The 21,928-nt window shown below is 45.1% G+C and overlaps 1 protein-coding gene across 1 annotated transcript in view; it reads left to right on the top strand.

Annotated features, from left to right (window-relative positions):
• Nucleotides 1-21,928, top strand: part of LOC145357476 (integrin alpha-E-like) — a 453,795-nt gene that overhangs the window by 56,639 nt on the left and 375,228 nt on the right. The window contains exons 5-6 of the mRNA XM_080210848.1: nucleotides 1,694-1,808; nucleotides 10,001-10,081. Coding sequence (XP_080066974.1) covers nucleotides 1,694-1,808; nucleotides 10,001-10,081 — 196 coding nt within the window. The remainder of the gene's footprint in view (nucleotides 1-1,693; nucleotides 1,809-10,000; nucleotides 10,082-21,928) is intronic.

The raw sequence follows: 21,928 nt of genomic DNA, 5'->3' as shown, positions 1-21,928 counted from the left end.
TGCCAGAGTTGGAAGTCCTCACTGATTTTGAAGAGACAGCCCTTTGGCTAGCCAGGCAGGACCTGACCGCTCCTGTGCCAAGGGTGAAGTAGGCACCAATAAATCAAATCAAGATCAAGAACATCACCATCCATTACACCAAACTAATGTGAATCATATCTCCTCTATTTGAAGGTCCTTCCCATGCAGTAATGGAATCTCCCTCTGCCCATTTCCAGAAAATGCTGGAAAATCTCAGCAGCAACTGTAAGGAGAGAAAAAAGCTGACGTTTCGAGTCCAGATGACCTTTTGTCAAAGCTAAATGAAATGAAATGAAATCGCTCTTCGCTTTCAGAAACATCAAGATTTCTAAAAGCCATGTCCAAGAGTCCACCTCTGCGACCATCTCAGATGACTTATTGGAAGTGAGGTTAGGAATCTCCTGAGGCTGATTCAGATGACGTGCTTCTGGACTCAGTCATGTCTCAGTTACTGGAGCTCCAAAGGCAAAGCTGGGAACATCAGGCAGGGATGTCAGCTATACACCTCGGATTGAAAGACAGTATGGAGGAATCTTACCACCTTCTGTCTGGCAAGATAGCGTCAGCACCCTGAGGCATCTAGGTCAACACAGTGAGGGTGGTGGCCGAAGTGGAGACTCCAGCTGCCCTTCTATCCCAAAGAGGAAGCTAGGGGCCCTCGGGCACATATAGGGAGGCAGAGAAGCTAGTGCACAGCCCAGCGCCATCCACTCAGGTGACACAGGGTGTGTCCAGCCCATCTGAATCTGCTCTTCCTGTGTCCGATTCAACTTCAACTCCAATACCAGGGAGGGTGCCACTGCCATAAGCAGGACCCCAAAAGCAGGCCTAGGAAGACACACAGCATGGTCATCACAGAAAACAAGGCATGACAGAGGGCAGGCTGCTTCCACCTCTACTGGAGATGCACCATGAACAAGTGAAAAAAAGTGAAGTGTTTGTGGAGACCTGGAAGATGCTGCAAAGGTGATCTGTGGATCCCCTGAAAGGAGCCAGTTGTATAAATGTTTAGACGCAGCTGTATCTTTCAAAGCCACAGGCAGCAGATGCCCTCCAAGTCCCTGTGGTGCCAACTCTTGCTGAAGGTTGCATAGATGACCTGGACAAGCCATGTCTTGTCCTCGCTGATCTACTTGTAGGCAGCTGGTAAACCTTGAGTTGTGGCAGGTGCCTCTGAGTGACAACATAATTTCTCAGCACTGATCCCTCCTCCTATTAACGAAGCTACAACACCTAACTTTCAATTTCATAGAATCATTGTCATGTTGCAATGACAGGAATTCTGTCTATCCTTCCGAAACACTGAATCCCCTGGATATTAGACCCACAAACCAAATCATACTCCCTTGTCTTTATTTGCGCTGTTAACTTACTAATTTTATTCTGAACACTATGTGCATTCAGATATAAAGCCTTTAAGTTTGTCCTATTATTGATTTTCCCTACTATTGTATGATTCCCCAGTGTTAAATAACGTTCACATCCATCTTACTGTTCCCACTTTTTGTAAGTTGTTATAGAATAGATTGTATTGTGACTTTATAAAAGATTGACAATGAGAACTAACCATGATCTTATTGAATGGCGGGGCAGGCTCGAAGGGCTAGATGGCCTACTCCTGCTCCTATTTCTTATGTTATGTTCTTATGTTCTAATAAACATAATATTACAGCTGTGTCAGCAACATCGGAAACGGCTTAGTAGGAACACTGAAAATCTGAATGGAGTCTGCACAGTCCTGTCTCCAGAACTACAGGAAACGTATTCTTTTGAACCTGCATCATTAGGTGTGTATAAATTCCATAAGTTCCCATCTGCCTTGTATATTGATTATTAGTTGATTTCTGAATGGAAATGGATGGGTGATCTGATGTTTTGCTGAATCATTTTGGGGGTCAGAAGTGGATTGATGGAATCTTCCCTTGGGAGATAACTGAGTGAAGTGGAGACCATATTAGAAGTAGTTTGCAAGATTTCTGCGTGAATTGGATTCTTGAATTAAACAAACTTTTCTCATCCTAGACCAATCACTAGGCGGTAAGGAATGTGTGTGAGCTGTTCCAATATCTTTTTTGATATCTTGAAAGCAACATATGACTTTGACAGGAACTGAGGTTGGGAGAATGTCACTGAACTGTTGCAATGACAGGAATGATGTTAAAGGGCTTTTGTTGGAGTGTCAGTTTTCTCAACCCTGCCACTATATATAAGGATCAGTCGGGTGAAGAAACATCGGAGTCGTTCTGAACAATTACCCACCCCTGTATCAGGAATACTAAATATCAAACCTCTCAAACACCCCCGGATCAGGAACCCAAATACTGAACCCCTTTCATGTACCCTTTATCAGGGACGCAGATACTGAATCCCTTACAGAATCAAAATTGTTACAATGCAGAAGGAGGTTGCTTGGCCAATCCAGTCAGCTGTCTGAATGATCAGTTCACTTAGTGCCATTCTCCTGCCCTCTTCCCGTAAGCCCACACATTCCTCCTTTTCAGATTACTGTGTAATTCTCTTTTGAATGTTTGATTGTAGTTGTCTCAACCACAATTCATTGGCACTGTCTACGCTTCCCACTGCCTTGGAAAAGTGGCCAGTGTAATTAAGGACCTCATGTACCCCAGACATTCTCTCTTCTACCTTCTTCCATCGGGAAAAAGTCTGAGGTCATGTGCCAACTGATTCAAGAACAGTTTATTCCCTTTTGCTGTCATACTTAACCTTGCACTGAGTTGATTTTTCTCTACACTCTTGCTGTGACTGTAACACTACGTTCTGCACTCTCTCCTTTCCTTCCCTATGAATGGTATGCTTTGTATAGTGTACAAGAAATAATAGTTTTCACTGTATACTAGTACATATGACAATAATAAATCAAATCAAATCAGTGCATTCTAGACATTAGCCATTTGTGGCACAAAGGAGGTTTTTCTCACATTGCTTTTGCTTCTTTTCCCACTCGTTTTAATCCTTTCAAGTGTTGTAATAGTTTCTCCCTATACACTCTGTCCAACATAAGAACATTAGAAACAGGAGCAGGAGTAGGCCATCTAGCCCTTTGAGCCTGCCCTGCCATTCAATAAGATCATGGCTGATCTGAAGTGGATCAGTTCCACTTTCCCGCTTTCTCTCCATAACCCTTAATTCCCTTGTCTATCAGAAACCTATCTACCCGTGACTTAAATATATTCAGCGAGGTCGCCTCCACCACTTCAACAGGCAGAGAATTCCAGAGATTCACCACCCTTTGAGTGAAGAAGTTCCTCCTCAACTCCGATGTAAACTGCTCCCCCCTTATCTTAAGGTTGTGCCCTCTAGTTCTGCTATCCTTTCTAAGCGGGAAGAATCTCTCTACCTCTACTCTATCTATCCCCTTCATTATCTTATATGTCTCTATAAGATCCCCCCTCGGCCTTCTAAACTCCAACAAGTACAGACCCAGTCTATTCAGTCTATCTCCCTAGGCTAACCCCCTCATCTCTGGTATCAGCCTAGTGAACCTTCTCTGCACTCCCTCCAAGGCCAATATATCCTTTCGCAAGTGCGGCAACCAAAACTGCACACAGTACTCCAGACTCCTAATGATTTTGAACACCTCTATCTAATCTCCTCTTTGCCTTCTTCTGCAAGGAAAACATTCCTAGCTTCACCAGTGTATCTTCATAGCTGAAGTTCTTCATTCCTGGAACCATTCTCATGAATCTTTTCTGCATGCTGTCTCCCATACCTTCACATTCTTCCTAAGCTGAGGTGCCCAGAACTGGCACAATATTTAAGCTGAGGCCAAACTAGTATCTTAGCCAAGTGCAAATCAACATCTGGCATGTGGGAGGCTTTCATGTTAAATTGAAAGGGATTCAGGACCAGCATATTCCTTAAGGATGAAGGATAAGTATGGCAAGTTTTGGGAACCTTGGATAATGAGAGATATTGTGAGCCCAGTCAAAGAGAGAAAGGAAGCATTTGTCAAAATTAGGAGGCTGGGAACACATAAAGCAAGTGTGGAATACAAGGAAAGTAGAAAGAAACTTAAGCAAGGAGTAAGGAGATCTAAAAGGGGTCACGAAAAAGCATTGGGCAATAGGATTAAGGAAAATCCCAAGACTTTTTGTACATATATACAGAGCAAGAGGATAACCTCAAGGTGCGAGGGGCAAGGTTTAAAAGAGATGTATGAGGCAGACGTTTTTTTACACAGAGGGTGGTGGATGCCTGGAACTCGTTGCCAGGAGAGGTAGTCGAAGCGGATATGGTAGCAACTTTTAAGGGGCATCTTGACATATACATGAATAGGACGGGAACAGAGGGATATGGTCCCCGGAAGGGTAGGGGGTTTTAGTTTAGTCGGGGAGCATGGTTGGTGCAGGCTTGAAGAGCCGAAGGGCCTGTTCCTGTGCTGTAATTTTCTTTGTTCTTTGTTCAGCCTAACCTCTGCGCTGTCATATTCTGTGTCTCTATTAGTGAAGCCTCAGATACTGTGTGCTTTGCGACTCATGCTAACAAAGTGTCCTCTGCCATTCTGCCATATTCAATGGGATATACATATATACACCTATGTTTCTCTGCTCCTGCAGTTCCTTTATCTGATATTGCCTCTCTGTATTCTTGTTATCAAAATGAATCATGCATCCCACTCCTAAATACTGAATCTCTTATATACACCTAAATCAGGAAGTCAGATGGTGGACCCCTTTCATACCCCATGGATCAGACATATGTGTGTGTGAGAGAGAGAATGTGTGTATGTGTGTGTCTAAGTGAGAGAGAGTGTGTGCGAGAGAGAATGTGTGTGTGTGAGAGAGAGTGAGTGTGTGTGTGTGTGTCTAAGAGAGAGTGTTTGAGAGAGAATGTATGTGTGTGAGAGAGAGTGTGTGTGTGAGAGAGAGAGAAAGAGTGTGAAAGAGGGAGAGAGAGTATGTGTGTGTGTGAGAGAGATAGTGTGTGTGTGAGAGTGTGTGTATGAGAGAGAGAAAGAATGTGTATGAGAGAGAGTGTGAGAGGGAGAGTGTGTGTGAGAGTCTGTGTGTGTGTGTGAGAGAGTGTGTGTGTGAGAGAGTGTGTGAGAGAGAGAAAGAGTGTGGAAGAGAGAGAGGGATTACGTGTGTATGAGAGAGATAGTGTGTGTATGAGTGTGTGTGTGAGAGACAATGTGTGAGTGTGTGTGTGAGAGAGAAAGAATGTGTATGAGAGAGAGAGTGTGTGTGCGTGTGTGTGTGTCTGTGTGAGAGAGAGTGTGTGTGTGTGAGAGAGGGAGTGTGTGTGTGAGAGAGATTGTGTGTATGAGAGTGTATATGTGCGTGTGAGAGTGTGTGAGAGAGTATGTGTGAGAAAGAATGTATGAGAGAGAGAGTGTGTGAGAGGGAGAGTGTGTTTGAAAGTCTGTGTGTGTGTGTGTGTGTGTGTGTGTGTGTGTGTGTGTGTGTGTGTGTGTGTGTGTGTGTGTGTGTGAGACAGCGTGTGTCTGAGAGTGTATGTGTATGAGAGAGAGAAAGAGATCACAGACCCTGATATCCCTGTTCGGTGAAGCATCCAACTGCTACCTTTAATCTTAACCCAGCCTCCCAGAAATGCACTGCCCTGCTGAACAGTTCCAACGTGCTTCCTTGGTGTGAAGCATTATATGATGGGCCCGATTTTACCATTTGGAATCTAAGAACATAAGAAATAGGAGCAGGAGTAGGCCATCTAGCCCTTCGAGCCTGCCCCGCCATTCAATAAGATCATGGCTGATCTGTCGTGGCTCAGTTCCACATTCCCGCCCTCTCCCCATAACCCTTAATCCCCTCGCTTATCAAAAACCCATCAACCCGCTTCTTAAAAATATTTAGCAAGGCAGCCTCCACCACTTCAACGGGCAGAGAATTCCAGAGATTCACCACCCTTTGAGTGAAGAAGTTCCTCCTCAACTCCGTTCTAAACCGCCCCCCCTTTATCTTGAGGCTGTGCCCACTAGTCCTACTGTCCTTTCTGAGCGGGAAGAGCCTCTCCACCTCTATCCTATCCATCCCATTCATCATCTTATACGTCTCAATGAGATCTCCCCTCATTCTTCTAAACTCTAACGAGTACAAGCCTAGTTTATTCAGCCTCTCCTCATAGCTCAACCCCCTCAACTCCGGTATCAGCCTAGTAAACCTCCTCTGCACTCCCTCCAAGGCCAAAATATCCTTGCGTAAGTGCGGCGACCAAAACTGCACACAGTACTCCAGCTGCGGCCTCACTAATGCCCTATACAGCTGCAGCAAGACCTCCCTACTTTTATATTCAATCCCCCTCGCTATGAAGGCCAGCATCCCATTCGCCTTCCTGACCACCTGCTGCACCTGCAGGCTGGGTTTTTGCGACTCATGCACAAGGACCCCGAGGTCCCTCTGCACCGTCGCCTGCTGCAGTTTTTCGCCACGTAAGTAATAGTCCTTCCTACCATTATTCCTACCAAAGTGGACCACCTCGCACTTGCCAACATTAAATTCCATTTGCCATTTCCTGGCCCATTCGCCCAGCCTCTCTAGATCCTTCTGCAGACTCTCCACACCCTCCGCGCAATTTGCCGTTCCACCAATCTTGGTGTCATCAGCAAATTTCGACACCATACACTCGGTTCCCTCCTCCAGATCATCTATATAAATGGTAAATAGCTGAGGCCCCAGCACCGACCCCTGGGGCACTCCACTAGTCACCAACCGCCAATCCGAATAGCACCCATTAACCCCCACTCTCTGCCTCCTATTTGACAACCAATCCTCTATCCACGCTAACACCCTACCCCCAACTCCATGCCCCCTGACCTTCTGCAATAACCTCTTGTGAGGTACCTTGTCAAACGCCTTCTGAAAATCAAGAAAGACCACATCCACCGGCTCTCCTCTATCCACCGCCCTAGACACATCCTTGTAGAACTCCAATAAATTTGTCAGACACGACTTCCCCTTAACGAAACTGTGCTGCGTCTGCTCTTTCAAGCAATTCCCCTCAAGATGCCTCACTATTTCCTCCTTGATGACGGATTCTAACATTTTACCTACAACAGACGTTAAACTAACCGGCCTATGATTCCCTGCCTTTTGCCTGTCACCCTTCTTAAACAACGGCGTAACATTAGCCGTTTTCCAATCTTCCGGCACTTCCCCGGAATCCAGCGACATTTGGAAAATAACCACCAAGGCATCCACTATCACCTCCGCCATTTCTTTCAGAACCCTTGGATGCATTCCATCCGGTCCTGGGGACTTGTCCACAACCAGTCCCTCCAGCCTGTCGAGCCGTGTCCGGGTGTAATACAGATCCAAGCCCGGAATCCTCTTTGCAGCGCGCCCATACGTTTTGTGATGGCTCTGGTCTGATCCGTGCTGTGGGCGGGGCTTAGTGCTGCAGGAACGATCGGAGCTCTGAACTGCGCATGCACAGTTCGAAAAAAATTTGAAAAATCGCGCCTGGGTCGGGAAAGAGAAAAAATGCAGAAAGTGGAGAAAGTGGCTCTCTGACACAGATCATCCTGTGGGGGTGGGTTAGAGCATCGCCTGGGGGAGTGGGTGGGGAGGTGGGGGGCTAGAGGACTGGTCATTGCCTGGTGGTGGGGGGGGGGAGGTCCGATCACTCACTGATGGAGGGGGGAGGCGGATGGATCTCTGGTCGGGATCTCTGGTCAGGGGTGGTTTATATGGCAACCCTGCTGATCACAGTATTTCCAGCGATTGTTCAAAGTGAATGATTGTCTGCTGTTGTGATAATCCATTAAATACTCTGAGCAGTGTTTTTAACCCAATAAATACATTCAATTAGTCCATTACCTGTTTGCAGCTCCTGATAGCAACACATCTACTCCGGGAGGAGGGATTCATTCCTCCAGTGGGGAGGAGGGATCGCCCGCAGAATGGCCGTAGAAACCCGTGCCCCCCACCCCCATGATCTGGGTCAGAGAGCCATTGCAGGCTTTGAAGCTGCTTCGGAGGTTCCCCTGCAAAATAAAAATCGGCTTTGGATTTTTATTTTGCAGGTCACTTATAGCGCAGATCTGGAACAGACCAGAAGAAGGTAAAATGGGATTTGGTGGTAAAGCTGGGCACGCAGTTCATTAAATCGATTTAAATGCATACTAATGCATTCAAATTGTTGGGCTGCCTGATTCGGGCGCAGTCCGGATCTGCGCCCAAATCGGGTGTTGGTAAAGTTGCGATTTGCTCCGATTCAGGTGCAGATCAGATTAAAGGCCCGACGCCCAAATTTACCGGGCCCAATTTTGTCAAAATTTGTGTGCTAATCTAGAGAACTGAGCAGGAAACTAGTTTGACATTCTTAAAAGTACTTGGGAATACTTTTAAAGTTTATTTATTGGTGTCACAAGGAGGCCTACTTTAATACTGCAATGAAGTTACTGTGAAAATCCCCTAGTTGCCTGTTTGGATTCACTGAGGAAGAATTTAGCACGGCCAATGCACGCCTTTCAGACTGTGGAAGGAAACCGGAGCACCCAGAGAAAACCCACAAAGACACGGGGAGAACATGCAGACTCTGCACAGACAGTGACCCAAGCCGGGAATTCGAACCCAGGTCCCTGGTGCTGTGAGGCAGCAGTGCTAACACTATGCCACTGTGCCCACCATCATCTGTTGTCTATTAAATGAGATATTAAACCAAGACTCTGTTTGTCCTCTCAGAAGGATGTAAAAAACCTCACAGCCACTACTTGAAAAGAGCTGGGGAGTTCTTCTTGGCGACATGGCCCCTTAACTAACAAGCACAATAAACAGGTTATTGCATTGTTGTCTGTGAAATCTTACTTGGTGCAAACTAGCTCCTGTGTGTTCGTCATTGCTGAAATCAACCCAATTACTGGAGCTCGAACACACAACCTCTGACTCTGAGGTAAGAGAGTGACCAGTGATCTGAGGCTGACATACAGAAAAAACTGGGAAAATAATCCAGAGACCTAGGGTAATGCTCTGGGGATCCGGGTTTGAAGTCCACCATGGCAGATGGTGGAATTTGAATTCAATAAATCAGGAATTAAAAGTCTAATGATGACCATAAAACGATTGTCATAAAAAAACCAGCTGGCTCACTAATGCCCTTTAGGGAATGAAATCTGCTGTCCTTACCTTGTCTGGCCTACATGTGACTCAAGCTCTGCAGCTGCATTTTTAACTGCGTCCTGAAATAACCTAGCATGCCATTTAGTTCAAATGGCAATTAGGGATGGGCAATATATGCTGAGGGAGAAGTCTCACAACACCAGGTTAAAGTCCAACAGGTTTATTTGGTAGCAAAAGCCACTAACTTTTGGAGCGCTGCTCCTTCACCAGGTAAATAAGAGTTCTGTTCACACTAGGAGTTCCTCATGTGTGCAGAACATTTCAGTGGTCATAGGCATTTGGCCTCTGACCTTCGGGTAAGCGTTCTCCAAGGTGACCTTCACAACACACGACAACGCAGAGTCGCTGATCAGAGACTGATAGCCAAGTTCCGCATACATGAGGATGGCCTCAACTGGGATCTTGGGTTCATGTCACACTATCTGTAACCCCCACAACTTGCTGGGTTTGCAAAATCTCACTAACTGTCCTGGCTGGAGACAATACACATCTCTCTAATCTGTGCTTAACCCTCTCTCCACTCACATTGTCTGTACCTTTAAGATTTGATTACCTGTAAAGACTCGCATTCCAACCATTATTTTGTAAATTGAGTTTATGTCTTTATATGCTCTATTTGTGAACAGAACTCCCACTTAGCTAATGAAGGGGTAGCACTCTGAAAGCTAGTGGATTTTGTTACCAAATAAACCTATTGAACTTTAACCTGGTGTTGTGAGACTTCTTACTGTGTCTACCCTAGTCCAACACCAGCATCTCCACATCAATTTATGCTGGCCCAGTCAGTGATGCTCTCATTAATTAAGAAAAATATATTAGAAATGGATTTGTTCTGAAGTGTAGGTAGTAATATCCTGAGTGTTGATAATTTATTGTTATTTCAGGCAACAGCATCAACAACAACAACAATAACAACAACAATAACAACAACAACAAGAACAACAAGGAAGACAGTGAACTGTCAGGTAATTGATCACTATGTAATGCATAGGCTATTTGCAGATCAAAAGAAATTCCAGATTCATAGAAACATAGAAACTAGAAGCAGGAGTAGGGGCCATTCAGCTCTTCAAGCTTTCCCTGCCATTCATTTTGATCATGGCTGATCATCAAATTCAATATCCTGACCCCACGTTCTTCGTATATCTTTTGAACCCTTCAGCCCCAAGAGCTACATTTGATTTCTTCTTGAAATCAGACAATGTTTTGGCCTCAATTACTTTCTATGGCAGTGAATTCTACACATTCACCACCCTCTGGGTGAAGAAATTTCTCCTCACCTCAGTTCTAAAAGGTTTATCCCTTATTCTCAAACTATGATATATACATTCTGGAAATCTGGACTCTGGACCAGTTCCTGTTTGTTGCATCCATTTAGCAGTGTGGCATTCAAAAGTATTAAGGTAAATCTACTTAATTGTCAGCAATAGCTTTAATAATAATAATCCTATAGAACTATGTAGGAGTGTTTTTTAGAGATTATGTATTATGCTGGCTTTCACATGGAGGGTTTCCCCTCTTAATTATGGCTCAGCTAACACAAAGACTTGTGGAGACTGTACTCTGGTGAAAGATGTTTCTTATTTTCCAATAAGGGAGAGCGATTTGGAGCAGTTATAAATCAACTCTGATATTACATTACTCTCAATTATGCAATTACACAATTTTGCCTACCCAGCTGGGTATGAGCCAATCATTTTAAGAATAGTTATATTCCTTGGCCAATGATAACTACTCTTGGGCAGCATGAGGCTGCATGACCAGCTTGTGGATCTTAAGAATCTTACTCATTGTCTCCTGATGTTTTCCAGACTCCCTTATCTGGTGTCCTTGGTTCAATGTGTATCCCATTCATAAGGGCTGTCTGGAGATTGCTGATAAGAATTGTTTTTTCCCTTTGCTCGGCAGCAGCTATGTGTTTTAATGAATGTGGCTCTTTTTACTTATCTATGTCCCATCATGCCTTATAAGCATTATGTTGTTAACAAAGCTATATGCTTTTAGTACAAAATATGTTTCCAGAAATACTTGTTTAAATTCTCCAAATATGTATCCTCTATGCAAACAGTATACTTTGGGTGCTTTGTAACTCTTTCTGTACCCTATCTACTCTGATCTCATCTACCCCAATCTGCAGATCTTTGGTCCCAAGTCATTCCGAATCCCCTTACAAACTACAGTAGGGAAAAGTTATAACATTACCGTGTGGATTTTAAACAAGAACAAAGTACAGTGCAGAAACAGGCCCTTCGGCTCTCTAAGCCCATGCTAATAATGATGCCCTAACTAAAAAAAAAACCTTCTGCCCTTACTCAGTCCATATCCCTTTATTTCCTCCCTATTCATGTACCCATCCACTATGGGTATATGTATCACCAATAAGTCCATTTGTTTCCACATGTGAGTAAATCCTGTCCCTTAGAATTTTTTCCAATAATTTCCTTACCACTGATAATTTCCTGGATTATATCAGGGGAATTGCTTGATAGAGCAGACGCAGCACGGTTTCGTTAAGGGGAAGTCGTGTCTGACAAACTTATTGGAGTTCTATGAGGATGTGTCTAGGACGGTGGATAGAGGAGAGCCGGTGGATGTGGTCTTTCTTGATTTTCAGAAGGCGTTTGACAAGGTACCTCACAAGAGGTTATTGCAGAAGGTCAGGGGGCATGGAGTTGGGGGTAGGGTGTTAGCGTGGATAGAGGATTGGTTGTCAAATAGGAGGCAGAGAGTGGGGGTTAATGGGTGCTATTCGGATTGGCAGTTGGTGACTAGTGGAGTGCCCCAGGGGTCGGTGCTGGGGCCTCAGCTATTTACCATTTATATAGATGATCTGGAGGAGGGAACCGAGTGTATGGTGTCGAAATTTGCTGATGACACCAAGATTGGTGGGACGGCAAATTGCGTGGAGGGTGTGGAGAGTCTGCAGAAGGATCTAGACAGGCTGGGCGAATGGGCCAGGAAATGGCAAATGGAATTTAATGTTGGCAAGTGCGAGGTGGTCCACTTTGGAAGGAATAATGGTAGGAAGGACTATTACTTACGTGGCGAAAAACTGCAGCAGGCGATGGTGCAGAGGGACCTCGGGGTCCTTGTGCATGAGTCGCAAAAACCCAGCCTGCAGGTGCAGCAGGTGGTCAGGAAGGCGAATGGGATGCTGGCCTTCATAGCGAGGGGGATTGAATATAAAAGTAGGGAGGTCTTGCTGCGGCTGTATAGGGCATTGGTGAGGCCGCAGCTGGAGTACTGTGTGCAGTTTTGGTCGCCGTACTTACGCAAGGATATTTTGGCCTTGGAGGGAGTGCAGAGGAGGTTTACTAGGCTGATACCGGAGTTGAGGGGGTTGAGCTATGAGGAGAGACTGAATAAACTAGGCTTGTACTCGTTAGAGTTTAGAAGAATGAGGGGAGATCTCATTGAGACGTATAAGATGATGAATGGGATGGATAGGATAGAGGTGGAGAGGCTCTTCCCGCTCAGAAAGGACAGTAGGACTAGGGGGCACAGCCTCAAGATAAAAGGGGGGCAGTTTAGAACGGAGTTGAGGAGGAACTTCTTCACTCAAAGGGTGGTGAATCTCTGGAATTCTCTGCCTGTTGAAGTGGTGGAGGCTGCCTCGCTAAATATTTTTAAGATGCGGGTTGATGGGTTTTTGATAAGCGAGGGGATTAAGGGTTATGGGGAGAGGGCGGGAATGTGGAACTGAGCCACGATAGATCAGCCATGATCTTATTGAATGGCGGGGCAGGCTCGAAGGGCTGGATGGCCTTCTCCTGCCCCTATTTCTTATGTTCTTATGTTCTTATCCCTGTTGCCCTTCTCAAACAATAGAACAACATTGGCTATTCTCCAGTCCTCTGGAACTTACCTGTAGCCAATGAGGATACAAAAATTTCTGTCAAAGCCCCAGCAATTTCCTCCCTTGTCTCTCTTAGTATTCTGGGGTAAATCTTATCAGGCCCTGGGGACTTATTAAAATACCGAACACCTCCTCCTTTTTGATGTCAACATGATCCAGAATATCTACACACCTTGCCCTAGGCTTCTCATCCACCAATCCTACTCTTTGATGAATACCGAGGCAAAGTATTCTTTAGCATCTTATCCATTTCCTCTGATTCCAAGCATAGATTCCCTCCTGCTATCCTTGAGTGGACCAACCCTTTGCCTGGCTGCACAATTGCCCTTTACATACATATAAAATGCCTTAGGATTTTTCTTAATCCTGTTTGCCAAGGACTTTTCATGACCCCTTTTAGCCCACCTAGCTCCTGCCTTAAGCTCCTTCTTACTTACTTTATATTCTTCAAGGGCTTCATCTGTCCTAAGTCTTTTAGACCTTATGAATGCTTCCCTTTTTTGGAGCACTGTCCCTTCCGAAAGCTCATGCTACCAAATAAACCTGTTGGTCTTTAACCTGGTGTTGTGAGACTTCTTACTGTGCCCACCCCAGTCCAACACTGACATCTCCACTCCTCTTTTTGATAAGGCTCATAATATCCCTTGTTATCCAGGATTCCCAATTCTTGTGACACTTATCCTCCAACCTCAAGGTACATGCTAGTCCTGAATTCCAATCAACTGACATTTGAAAGACTCCCAAATGTTGGATGTTGATTTACTCTCGAACAGCCTCCCCCAGCTACACTTTCCAGATCCTGCCTAATGTTGTTGTAGTTAGTCTTCCCCCAGTTTAACATCTTTGCCTGAGGACCATTCTTGCCCTTATCCACAAGCACCTTAAAAATTATGGAATTATGATCACTATTCCCGAAATGCTCTCCTACTGAAATTTCAATCACCTGGCCAGGCTCATTCCCCAATACCAGGTCTAATATGGCTCCTTCCTGAGTTGGGCTATTTACATACTGTTTCAAGAAACCCTCCTGGTGCTCCTTACAAATTCTGCCCAATCCAAGCCACTGGCAGTATGTGAATCCAAATCAATATAGAGAAAGTTAAAATTTTCCACCATAACAACCTTGTTATTTTTGCATCTTTCCACCATCTGTCTATATATCTGTTCCCCTATCTCCCGCTGGCTGTTGGGAGGCCTGTAATAAACTCCCAACATTGTGATTGCATCATTCCTATTCCTGAGCTCTACCCAGATTGCCTCACTGTATGAGGTGTCCTCCCTCAGTACAGCCGTGATATTCTCCTTAAAGAGTAATGCAACTCCCCCACCCCTTTTACATTCCCCTCTATCCTGCCTGAAGCATCTAAATCCTGGAATGTTTAGCTGCCAATCCTGTCCCTCTTTCAACCAAATCTCTGTAATAGCAACAACATCATAGTTCCAAGAACTAATCCAAGCTCTAAGTCCATCTGTCTTATCTGTTATACTCCTCATGTTATGCTCCTGCTCCTATTTCTTATGTTCTTATGACTCTGAAACTTAATTCCTCGATTGATGAAGGCCAGTACACCATACGCCTTCTTAACCACATCCTCTACCTGCGAAGCCAATTTGAGAGTCCTATGAACCCAGACCCCTAGATCCTTCTGATCTTCCACACTGTTAAGAGTCTTACACTTAATATTATATTCCTTCATCCCATTTGACCTGCCAAAATGAACCACCACACATTTATCTGGGTTGAAGTCCATCTGCCACTTCTCCGCCCAGTCTTGCATCCTATCTATGTCACGCTGCAACTTCTGACATCCCTCCAAACTATCCACAACACCTCCAACCTTCGTGTCATCGGCAAACTTACCAACCCATTCCTCCACTTCCTCATCAGGTAATTTATAAAAACCACAAAGAGCAAGGGTCCCAGAACAGATCCCTGGGGCACTCCACTGGTGACCGACCTCCATGCAGAAAAAGACCCATCTACAACCACTCTCTGCCTTCTGTGGGCAAGATGTGGATATGCCGGCGTTGGACTGGGGTAAACACAGTAAAAAGTCTGACAACACCAGGTTTAAGTCCGACCGATTTATTTGATAGTTTACTATTTATTTGATAGTTTACTATCAAATAAACCTGGTGTTGTCAGACTTATTCAGTGGGCAAGCCAGTTCTGGATCCACAAAGCAACATCCCCTTGGATCCTATGCCCCCTCACTTTCTCAATAAGTCTTGCATGGGGGACCTTATCGAACGCCTTGCTGAAGTCCATAAAAACGACATCTACCGCTCTTCCTTCATCAATGTGTTTAGTCACATTTTCAGAAAACTCAATCAGGCTCGTAAGGCACGATCTGCTTTTGACAAAGCCGTGCTGACTACTTTTGATCACACTATACTTCTCTAAATGTTCATAAATCCTGTCTCTCAGGATCTTTTCCATCAACTTACCAACCTGAGGTTAGACTCACCGGTCAATAATTTGCTGGGCTATCTCTTCTCCCTTTCTTGAATATAGGAACCACATCCGCAATCCTCCAATCTTCCTGAACCTCTCCCGTCTCCATCAATGATGCAAAAATCATCACCAGAGGCTCTGCAATCTCTTCCCTCACCTCCCACAGTAACCTGGGGTACATCCCATCCGGTCCCGGCAACTTATCTATCTTGATGCTATTCAAATGCTCCAACACATCCTCTTTCTTAATGTTCACATACTCAAGCTTTTCAGTCTGCCGCAAGCCTGCAGTACAACCACCCACATCCTTTTCCACTGTGAATATCGAAGTAAAGTATTCATTGAGCACCTCTGCTATTTAGAACATATATAGAACATAGAACACTATAGCACAAACAGGCCCTTCGGCCCACAAGTTGAGCCGATCATATCCCTACCTACCAGGCCATAGAACTATCTATAACTCCCAATCCCATTAAATCCCATGTACTCATCCAGAAGTCTTTTAAAAGACCTCAGCGAATTCGCCTCTATCACCACCGACGGCAGCTGATTCCACTCACTCACCACCCTCTGAGTGAAAAACTTACCCCTGACATCTCCTCTTTACCTGCTCCCCAGCACCTTAAACCCGTGTCCTCTCGTAGCGACCATTTCAGCCCTGGGAAATAGCGTCCGAGAATCCACCCTATCTATTCCTCTCAACACTTTACAAACCTCTATCAGGTTGCCTCTCAACTTTCGTCTCTCCAGGGAGAAGAGACCTAGCTCCCTCAACCTATCTTCATAAGGCATGCCTCCCAATCCAGGCAACATCCTTGTAAATCTCCTCTGCACCCTCTCAGTAGCTTCCACATCCTTCCTGTAGTGAAGCGACCAGAACTGCACACAGTACTCCAAGTGGGGTCTGACAAGGATCTTAAAAGTTGCAGCATTGCCTCCTGATTCCTAAACTCAATCCCTTGATTAATGAAGCTAGCACACCATACGCCTCCTTGAACCATTTCTACCGGTTCTATACAAATTTTCCCACCGTCACATTTTATGGGTCCTATTCCTTCACATCTCATCCTTTTACTCTTTACATATTTGTAGAACGCCTTAGGGTTTTCCTTGATCTTACCTGCCAAGGCCTTCTCATGACCCCTTCTAGCTCTCCTAATTTCCTTCTTAAGTTCCTTCCTACAAGTCGTATACTCCTCTAGATCCCTAACATTACCTAGCTCCCTGAACCTTTTGTACGCTTTTCTTTTCTTTTTGACTAAATTCATTACAACTTTCGTGCAGCACGGTTCCTGTAACCTACCAAAACTTCCCTGTCTCATCGGAATGTTGTCGTGCAGAACTCCAGACAAACATTCCTTGAAAATCTGCCACCTTACTTGGGTACATTTCCCCGAGAATACCTGCTTCCAATTTACGCCTCTAATTCCCTGCCTGATGGCTTCATATTTCCCCTTACTCCAGATAAACACTTTCCTAGCTTGCCTGGTCCTATCCCGCTCCAATGCTAGTGTAAAGGAGATAGAGTTATGATCACTATCCCTAAAATACTCTCCCACTGAGAGATCTGACACCTGTCCAGGTTCATTACCCAATACCAGATTGAGTACAGCCTCTCCTCTTGTAGGCTTATCCACATACTGTGTCAGGAAACCCTCCTGAACACACCTAACCAACTCCTCCCCATCCAAACCCCTTGCTCTAGGGATATTCCAATCGATATTTGGGAAATTAACGTCTCCCATCACGACGACTCTGTTATTACTACATCTCTCCAGGATCTGTTGCCCTATCTGTTCTTCAACATCCCTGTTCTTTTGGGCAGTCTATAGAAAACACCCAGCAAAGTTATTGACCCCTTCCTGTTCCGAACTTCCACCCACAGAGACTCCGTAGACAATCCCTCCAGGGTGTCCACCTTCTCTACAGCCATGAAACTATCCCTGATCAACAGTGCCACTCCGCCACCTGTCTTGTCTCCCTCCCTGTCCCTCCTGAAACCTCTGAAACCCGGCACTTGAAGTATCCAGTCCTGTCCCTGAGTCATCCAAGTTTCCGTAATGGCCACCACATCACATTTCCAGGCAACGATCCACGCTCTAAGCTCATCCACTTTGTTCACAACACTCCTAGTGTTAAAAATGAACACATCTCAAACCTTTGGTCTGAGTGCTCCCCTTGTCCGTCACCTGTCTATCCTCCCTCTTACACTGTCGACAATCCCTCCCTATTTGAGAGCTAACCTCTTTGCTCCCTAACACTTCATTTTGATTCCCTCCCCCCAACCATTCTAGTTTAAAGTCTCCCCAGTAGCCTTAGCCAACTTTCCCGCCAGGATATTGGTCCCCCTGGGATTCAAGTGCCACCCGTCCTTTTTGTACAGGTCACACCTGCCCCTACAGAGGTCCCAATGATCCAGGAACCTGAATCCCTGCCCCCTGCTCCAATCCCTCAGCCACGCGTTCATCCTCCACCTCATTCCATTCCTAATCTCACTTTCTCGTGGCACTGGCCGCAATCCCGAGATTACTACCTTTGCGTTCCTCCTTCTCAACTGTCTACATTGCATTGCGTTTCCTGACATAATGAGATTTCATTCGTCTTATGAAATTAATGTTCCTCTCCCATTTCCTAGTGACCCTGGCATTGAATCCATGAATGAGAAATCGCTGAGGAGCCCAATACCTGATTCTACTGATTTGTGATTCATATTGTGCTGTACCAAAACTCTTGTAGAATCATAGAATAGTGTATCACCAAAGGAATCCATTTGCCTATTGGCTTGTATTAGCTGTTTCAAAGACCTATCCAATCTACATCTGCACTTTGATATTGGCCATGCAATTTTTTTTCGCCTTTAAGTGTTTAATAAATTCTCTTTTTTCAAAACACCCTTTCAGACAATGCATTCCAGATCATAACTTGCTGCATAAATAAATTCTCCTCATCTTGCCTCTTTTGTCAGTTCCTTTGATCTGCACCCTCCGATTATCAACCCTCTTGTCAGTGGAAGCAGCTTCTTCTTCCTTACAAAATCCTCCACGATTTTGAACACCTTTATTAAATTTCTCCGTAGCCTTCACTGCTTTAACGAGATCAATTTCTGTTTCTCTGGTCTCTGCATGTAACTGTGGGCCTCATCCCTGGCACCTTTCAGTAAATCTCCTCTGCACCCTCGCTAAGGTCATAAGAACTTAAGAACATAAGAAATAGGAGCAGGAGTAGGCCATCTTGCCCCTCGAGCCTGTCCCGCCATTCAATAAGATCATGGCTGAACTGATAGTGGTTCAGTTCCACTTACCCGCCTGCTCCCCATAACCCTTAATTCCCTTATTGATCAGAAATCTATCTACCTGTGACTTAAACATATTCAACGAGGTAGCCTCCACTGCTTCAACGGGCAGAGAATTCCAAAGATTCACTACCCTCTGCGAGAAGAAGTTCCTCCCCAACTCTGTTCTAAATTGATTCCCCCTTATTTTGAGGCTGTGCCCTCTAGTTCTTGTTTCCTTTCTAAGTGGAAATAATCTCTCTGCCTCTACCCTGTCTAGCCCCTTCATTATCTTATATGTCACTATAAGATCCCCCCTCAGCCTTCTAAACTTCAACGAGTACAGGCCCAATCTACTCAATCTCTCCTCATAAGCTAACCCCCTCATCCCCGGTATCAACCTGGTGAACCTTCTCTGCACTCCCTCCAAGGCCAATATATCCTTTTGCAAATAAGGGGACCAAAATTGCACACAGTTCTCCAGCTGCTGCCTCACCAGCACCTTGTACAATTGCAGCAAGACCTCCCTGCTTTTATACTCCAGGAGGTCTTGACATCAATCCCAAAATATGATGCCTACAATGGGATACAATGAACAGAATTTTAAATTTTTGTCTCATTTGCAGTGCAGGTTGGAACCTTCAAGATGATGGAGCAGGCTTTGCTATGATCTTTCAACTCAACCATTATGTATTGGCATCTCACTTCCAGGTTTCCTGACTAATTGTAATGGACAAAAGTGATCCTGGCTGGGTCATATTGGATCCACCCTGCAATTTCAGTAAAGAGTTTGATAAGGTTCCCCATGGTAAGCTACTGCTGAAAATACGGATGCATGCGATTGAGGGTGAATTAGCAGATTGGATCATGAACTGGCTAGCTGAAAGAAGACAGAGGGTGGTGGTTGATGGGAAATGTTCAGCCTGGAGTTCAGTTACAAGTGGTGTACCACAGGGATCTGTTCTGGGGCCACTGCTGTTTGTCATTTTTATAAATGACCTAGATGAGGGTATAGAGGATGGGTTAGTAAATTTGCGGATGACACTTAAGTCGGAGGAGTTGTAGACAGTGAGGATGGATGTTACAGTTTGCAGAGGGACACACATAAGTGGCAGAGCTGGGCTGATAGGTGGCAAATGGAGTTTAATGCGGAAAAGTGTGAGATGATTCACTTTGGAGGGAGTAACAGGATTACAGAGTATTGGGCCTCTTGTAGTTATACTTATGTGTCAACATTTAACATGATAAAATAGTATATAACCAGATTGACCCAGATTTTCCAGTCTCCAAATAGAGTAGAGCTGAAATTCACCGGTCTCGTACGCCTGCTACCACTGCCAGAGAGAATGGAGAATTTATCACTCAGCCAAATCTCTACTCATTGCAGTCGGCCCTGAGAATCCAGCTCTGGGCAAAGTTAGAAAATTCCACCAGGATGTAACTCCCAAGATTCACGTTGGGAACCCTCAGAATCCCAACAAGCTGACTCCATGGGAATTATATCGGGAGTTTGAACTTCTGATGGCAAATTCTCCAAATTCTCCAACCCTGAGCTGCAGAAACTTTGGACAGTTCTGACTTACTTACTTAGATAGATAGCCAGGAATCATTTGACAAAGAATGCTTAGTCTAGTTCCTGGGTAATTAAACATAAGAACATAAGAAATAGGAGCAGGAGTAGGCCATCTAGCCCTTTGAGCCTGCCCTGCCATTCAATAATATCATGGCTGATCTGAAGTGGATCAGTTCCACTTTCCCGCTTTCTCCCCATAACCCTTAATTCCCTCGTCTATCAGAAACCTATCTACCCGTGACTTAAATATATTCAGCGAGGTAGCCTCCGCCACTTCAACGAGTAGAGAATTCCAGAGACTCACCACCCTTTGAGTGAAGAAGTCTCTCCTCAACTCTGATCTAAACTGCCCCTCCCTTATTTTGAGGCTGGGCCCTCTAGTTCTGCTATCCTTTCTAAGCAGGAAGAATCTCTCTACCTCGACCCTATCTATCCCCTTCATTATCTTATACGTCTCTATAAGATCCCCCCTCATCCTTCCAAACTCCAACGAGTACAGACACAGTCTATTCAATCTCTCCTCATAGGCTAACCCCCTCATCTCTGGTATCAGCCTAGTGAACCTTCTCTGCACTCCCTCCAAGACCAATATATCCTTCCGCAAATGTGGTGGCCAAAACTGCACACAGTACTCCAGTTGCGGCCTCACCAGTGCCCTGTACAGTTGCAGCAAGACCTCCCTGCTTTTATATTCTATCCCCCTCGCTATAAAGGCCAACATTCCATTTGCCTTCTTGATCACCTGCTGCGCCTGCAGACTGGGTTTTTGCTACTCGTGCACAAGGACCCCCACATCCCTGTGCACTGTAGCATGCTAAAAGTCTGACAACACCAGGTTTAAGTCCAACCAATTTATTTGATAGTAAACTCACAAGCTTTCGGGCTTGGTCCCTTCGTCCGGTGAATGTCTGAGGCCAGAACTTTCCATTCACCTGACGAAGGGACTAACCCGAAAGCTTGTGAGTTTACTATTAAATAAATCGGTTGGACTTAAACCTGGTGTTGTCAGACTTTTTACTGTGTTTATCCCAGTCCAACGCTGGCATATCCACATCATGACCGTAGCATGCTGCAGCTTTTCGCCTTTTAAATAATAATCCCTCCTACTAGTATTTCTACCAAAGTGGATAACCTCACATTTGCTAACATTATACTCCATCTGTCAGGTCCTCGCCCACTCACAGCCTATCCAGATCTCTCTGCAGACTTTCCGCACCTTCCACGCAATTTGCTTTTCCACTCATCTTCGTGTCATCAGCAAATTTCGTTATCCTACACTCAGACCCCTTCTCCAGATCATCTGTGTAAATGGTAAACAGTTGAGGCCCCAGCACCGATCCCCGTGGCACTCCACTAGTCACCAACTGCCAACCAGAATAGCACCCATTGATTCCAACTCTCTGCTCCCTATTAGACAACCAATCCTCTATCCACGCTAACACTTTACCCCCAACTTCGTGCACCCTAAGATTTTGCAACAACCTTTTGTGAGGCACCTTATCACACGTTTTTGGAAATCTAAAAACACCACATCCACCGGTTCCCCTCTGTCTACCACACTAGTCACATCCTCCTAGAAGTCCAATAAATTCGTCAAACACGACTTCCCCTTCATGAATCTGTGCTGCGTCTGCTTGATCAAACCATTCTTTCC

This window comes from Carcharhinus amblyrhynchos, chromosome 23, assembly GCF_965287045.1.
Source record: "Carcharhinus amblyrhynchos chromosome 23, sCarAmb.v2.hapA, whole genome shotgun sequence".
Lineage (NCBI taxonomy): Eukaryota > Metazoa > Chordata > Chondrichthyes > Carcharhiniformes > Carcharhinidae > Carcharhinus > Carcharhinus amblyrhynchos.
This window is presented reverse-complemented; position numbering and strand designations above follow the sequence as displayed.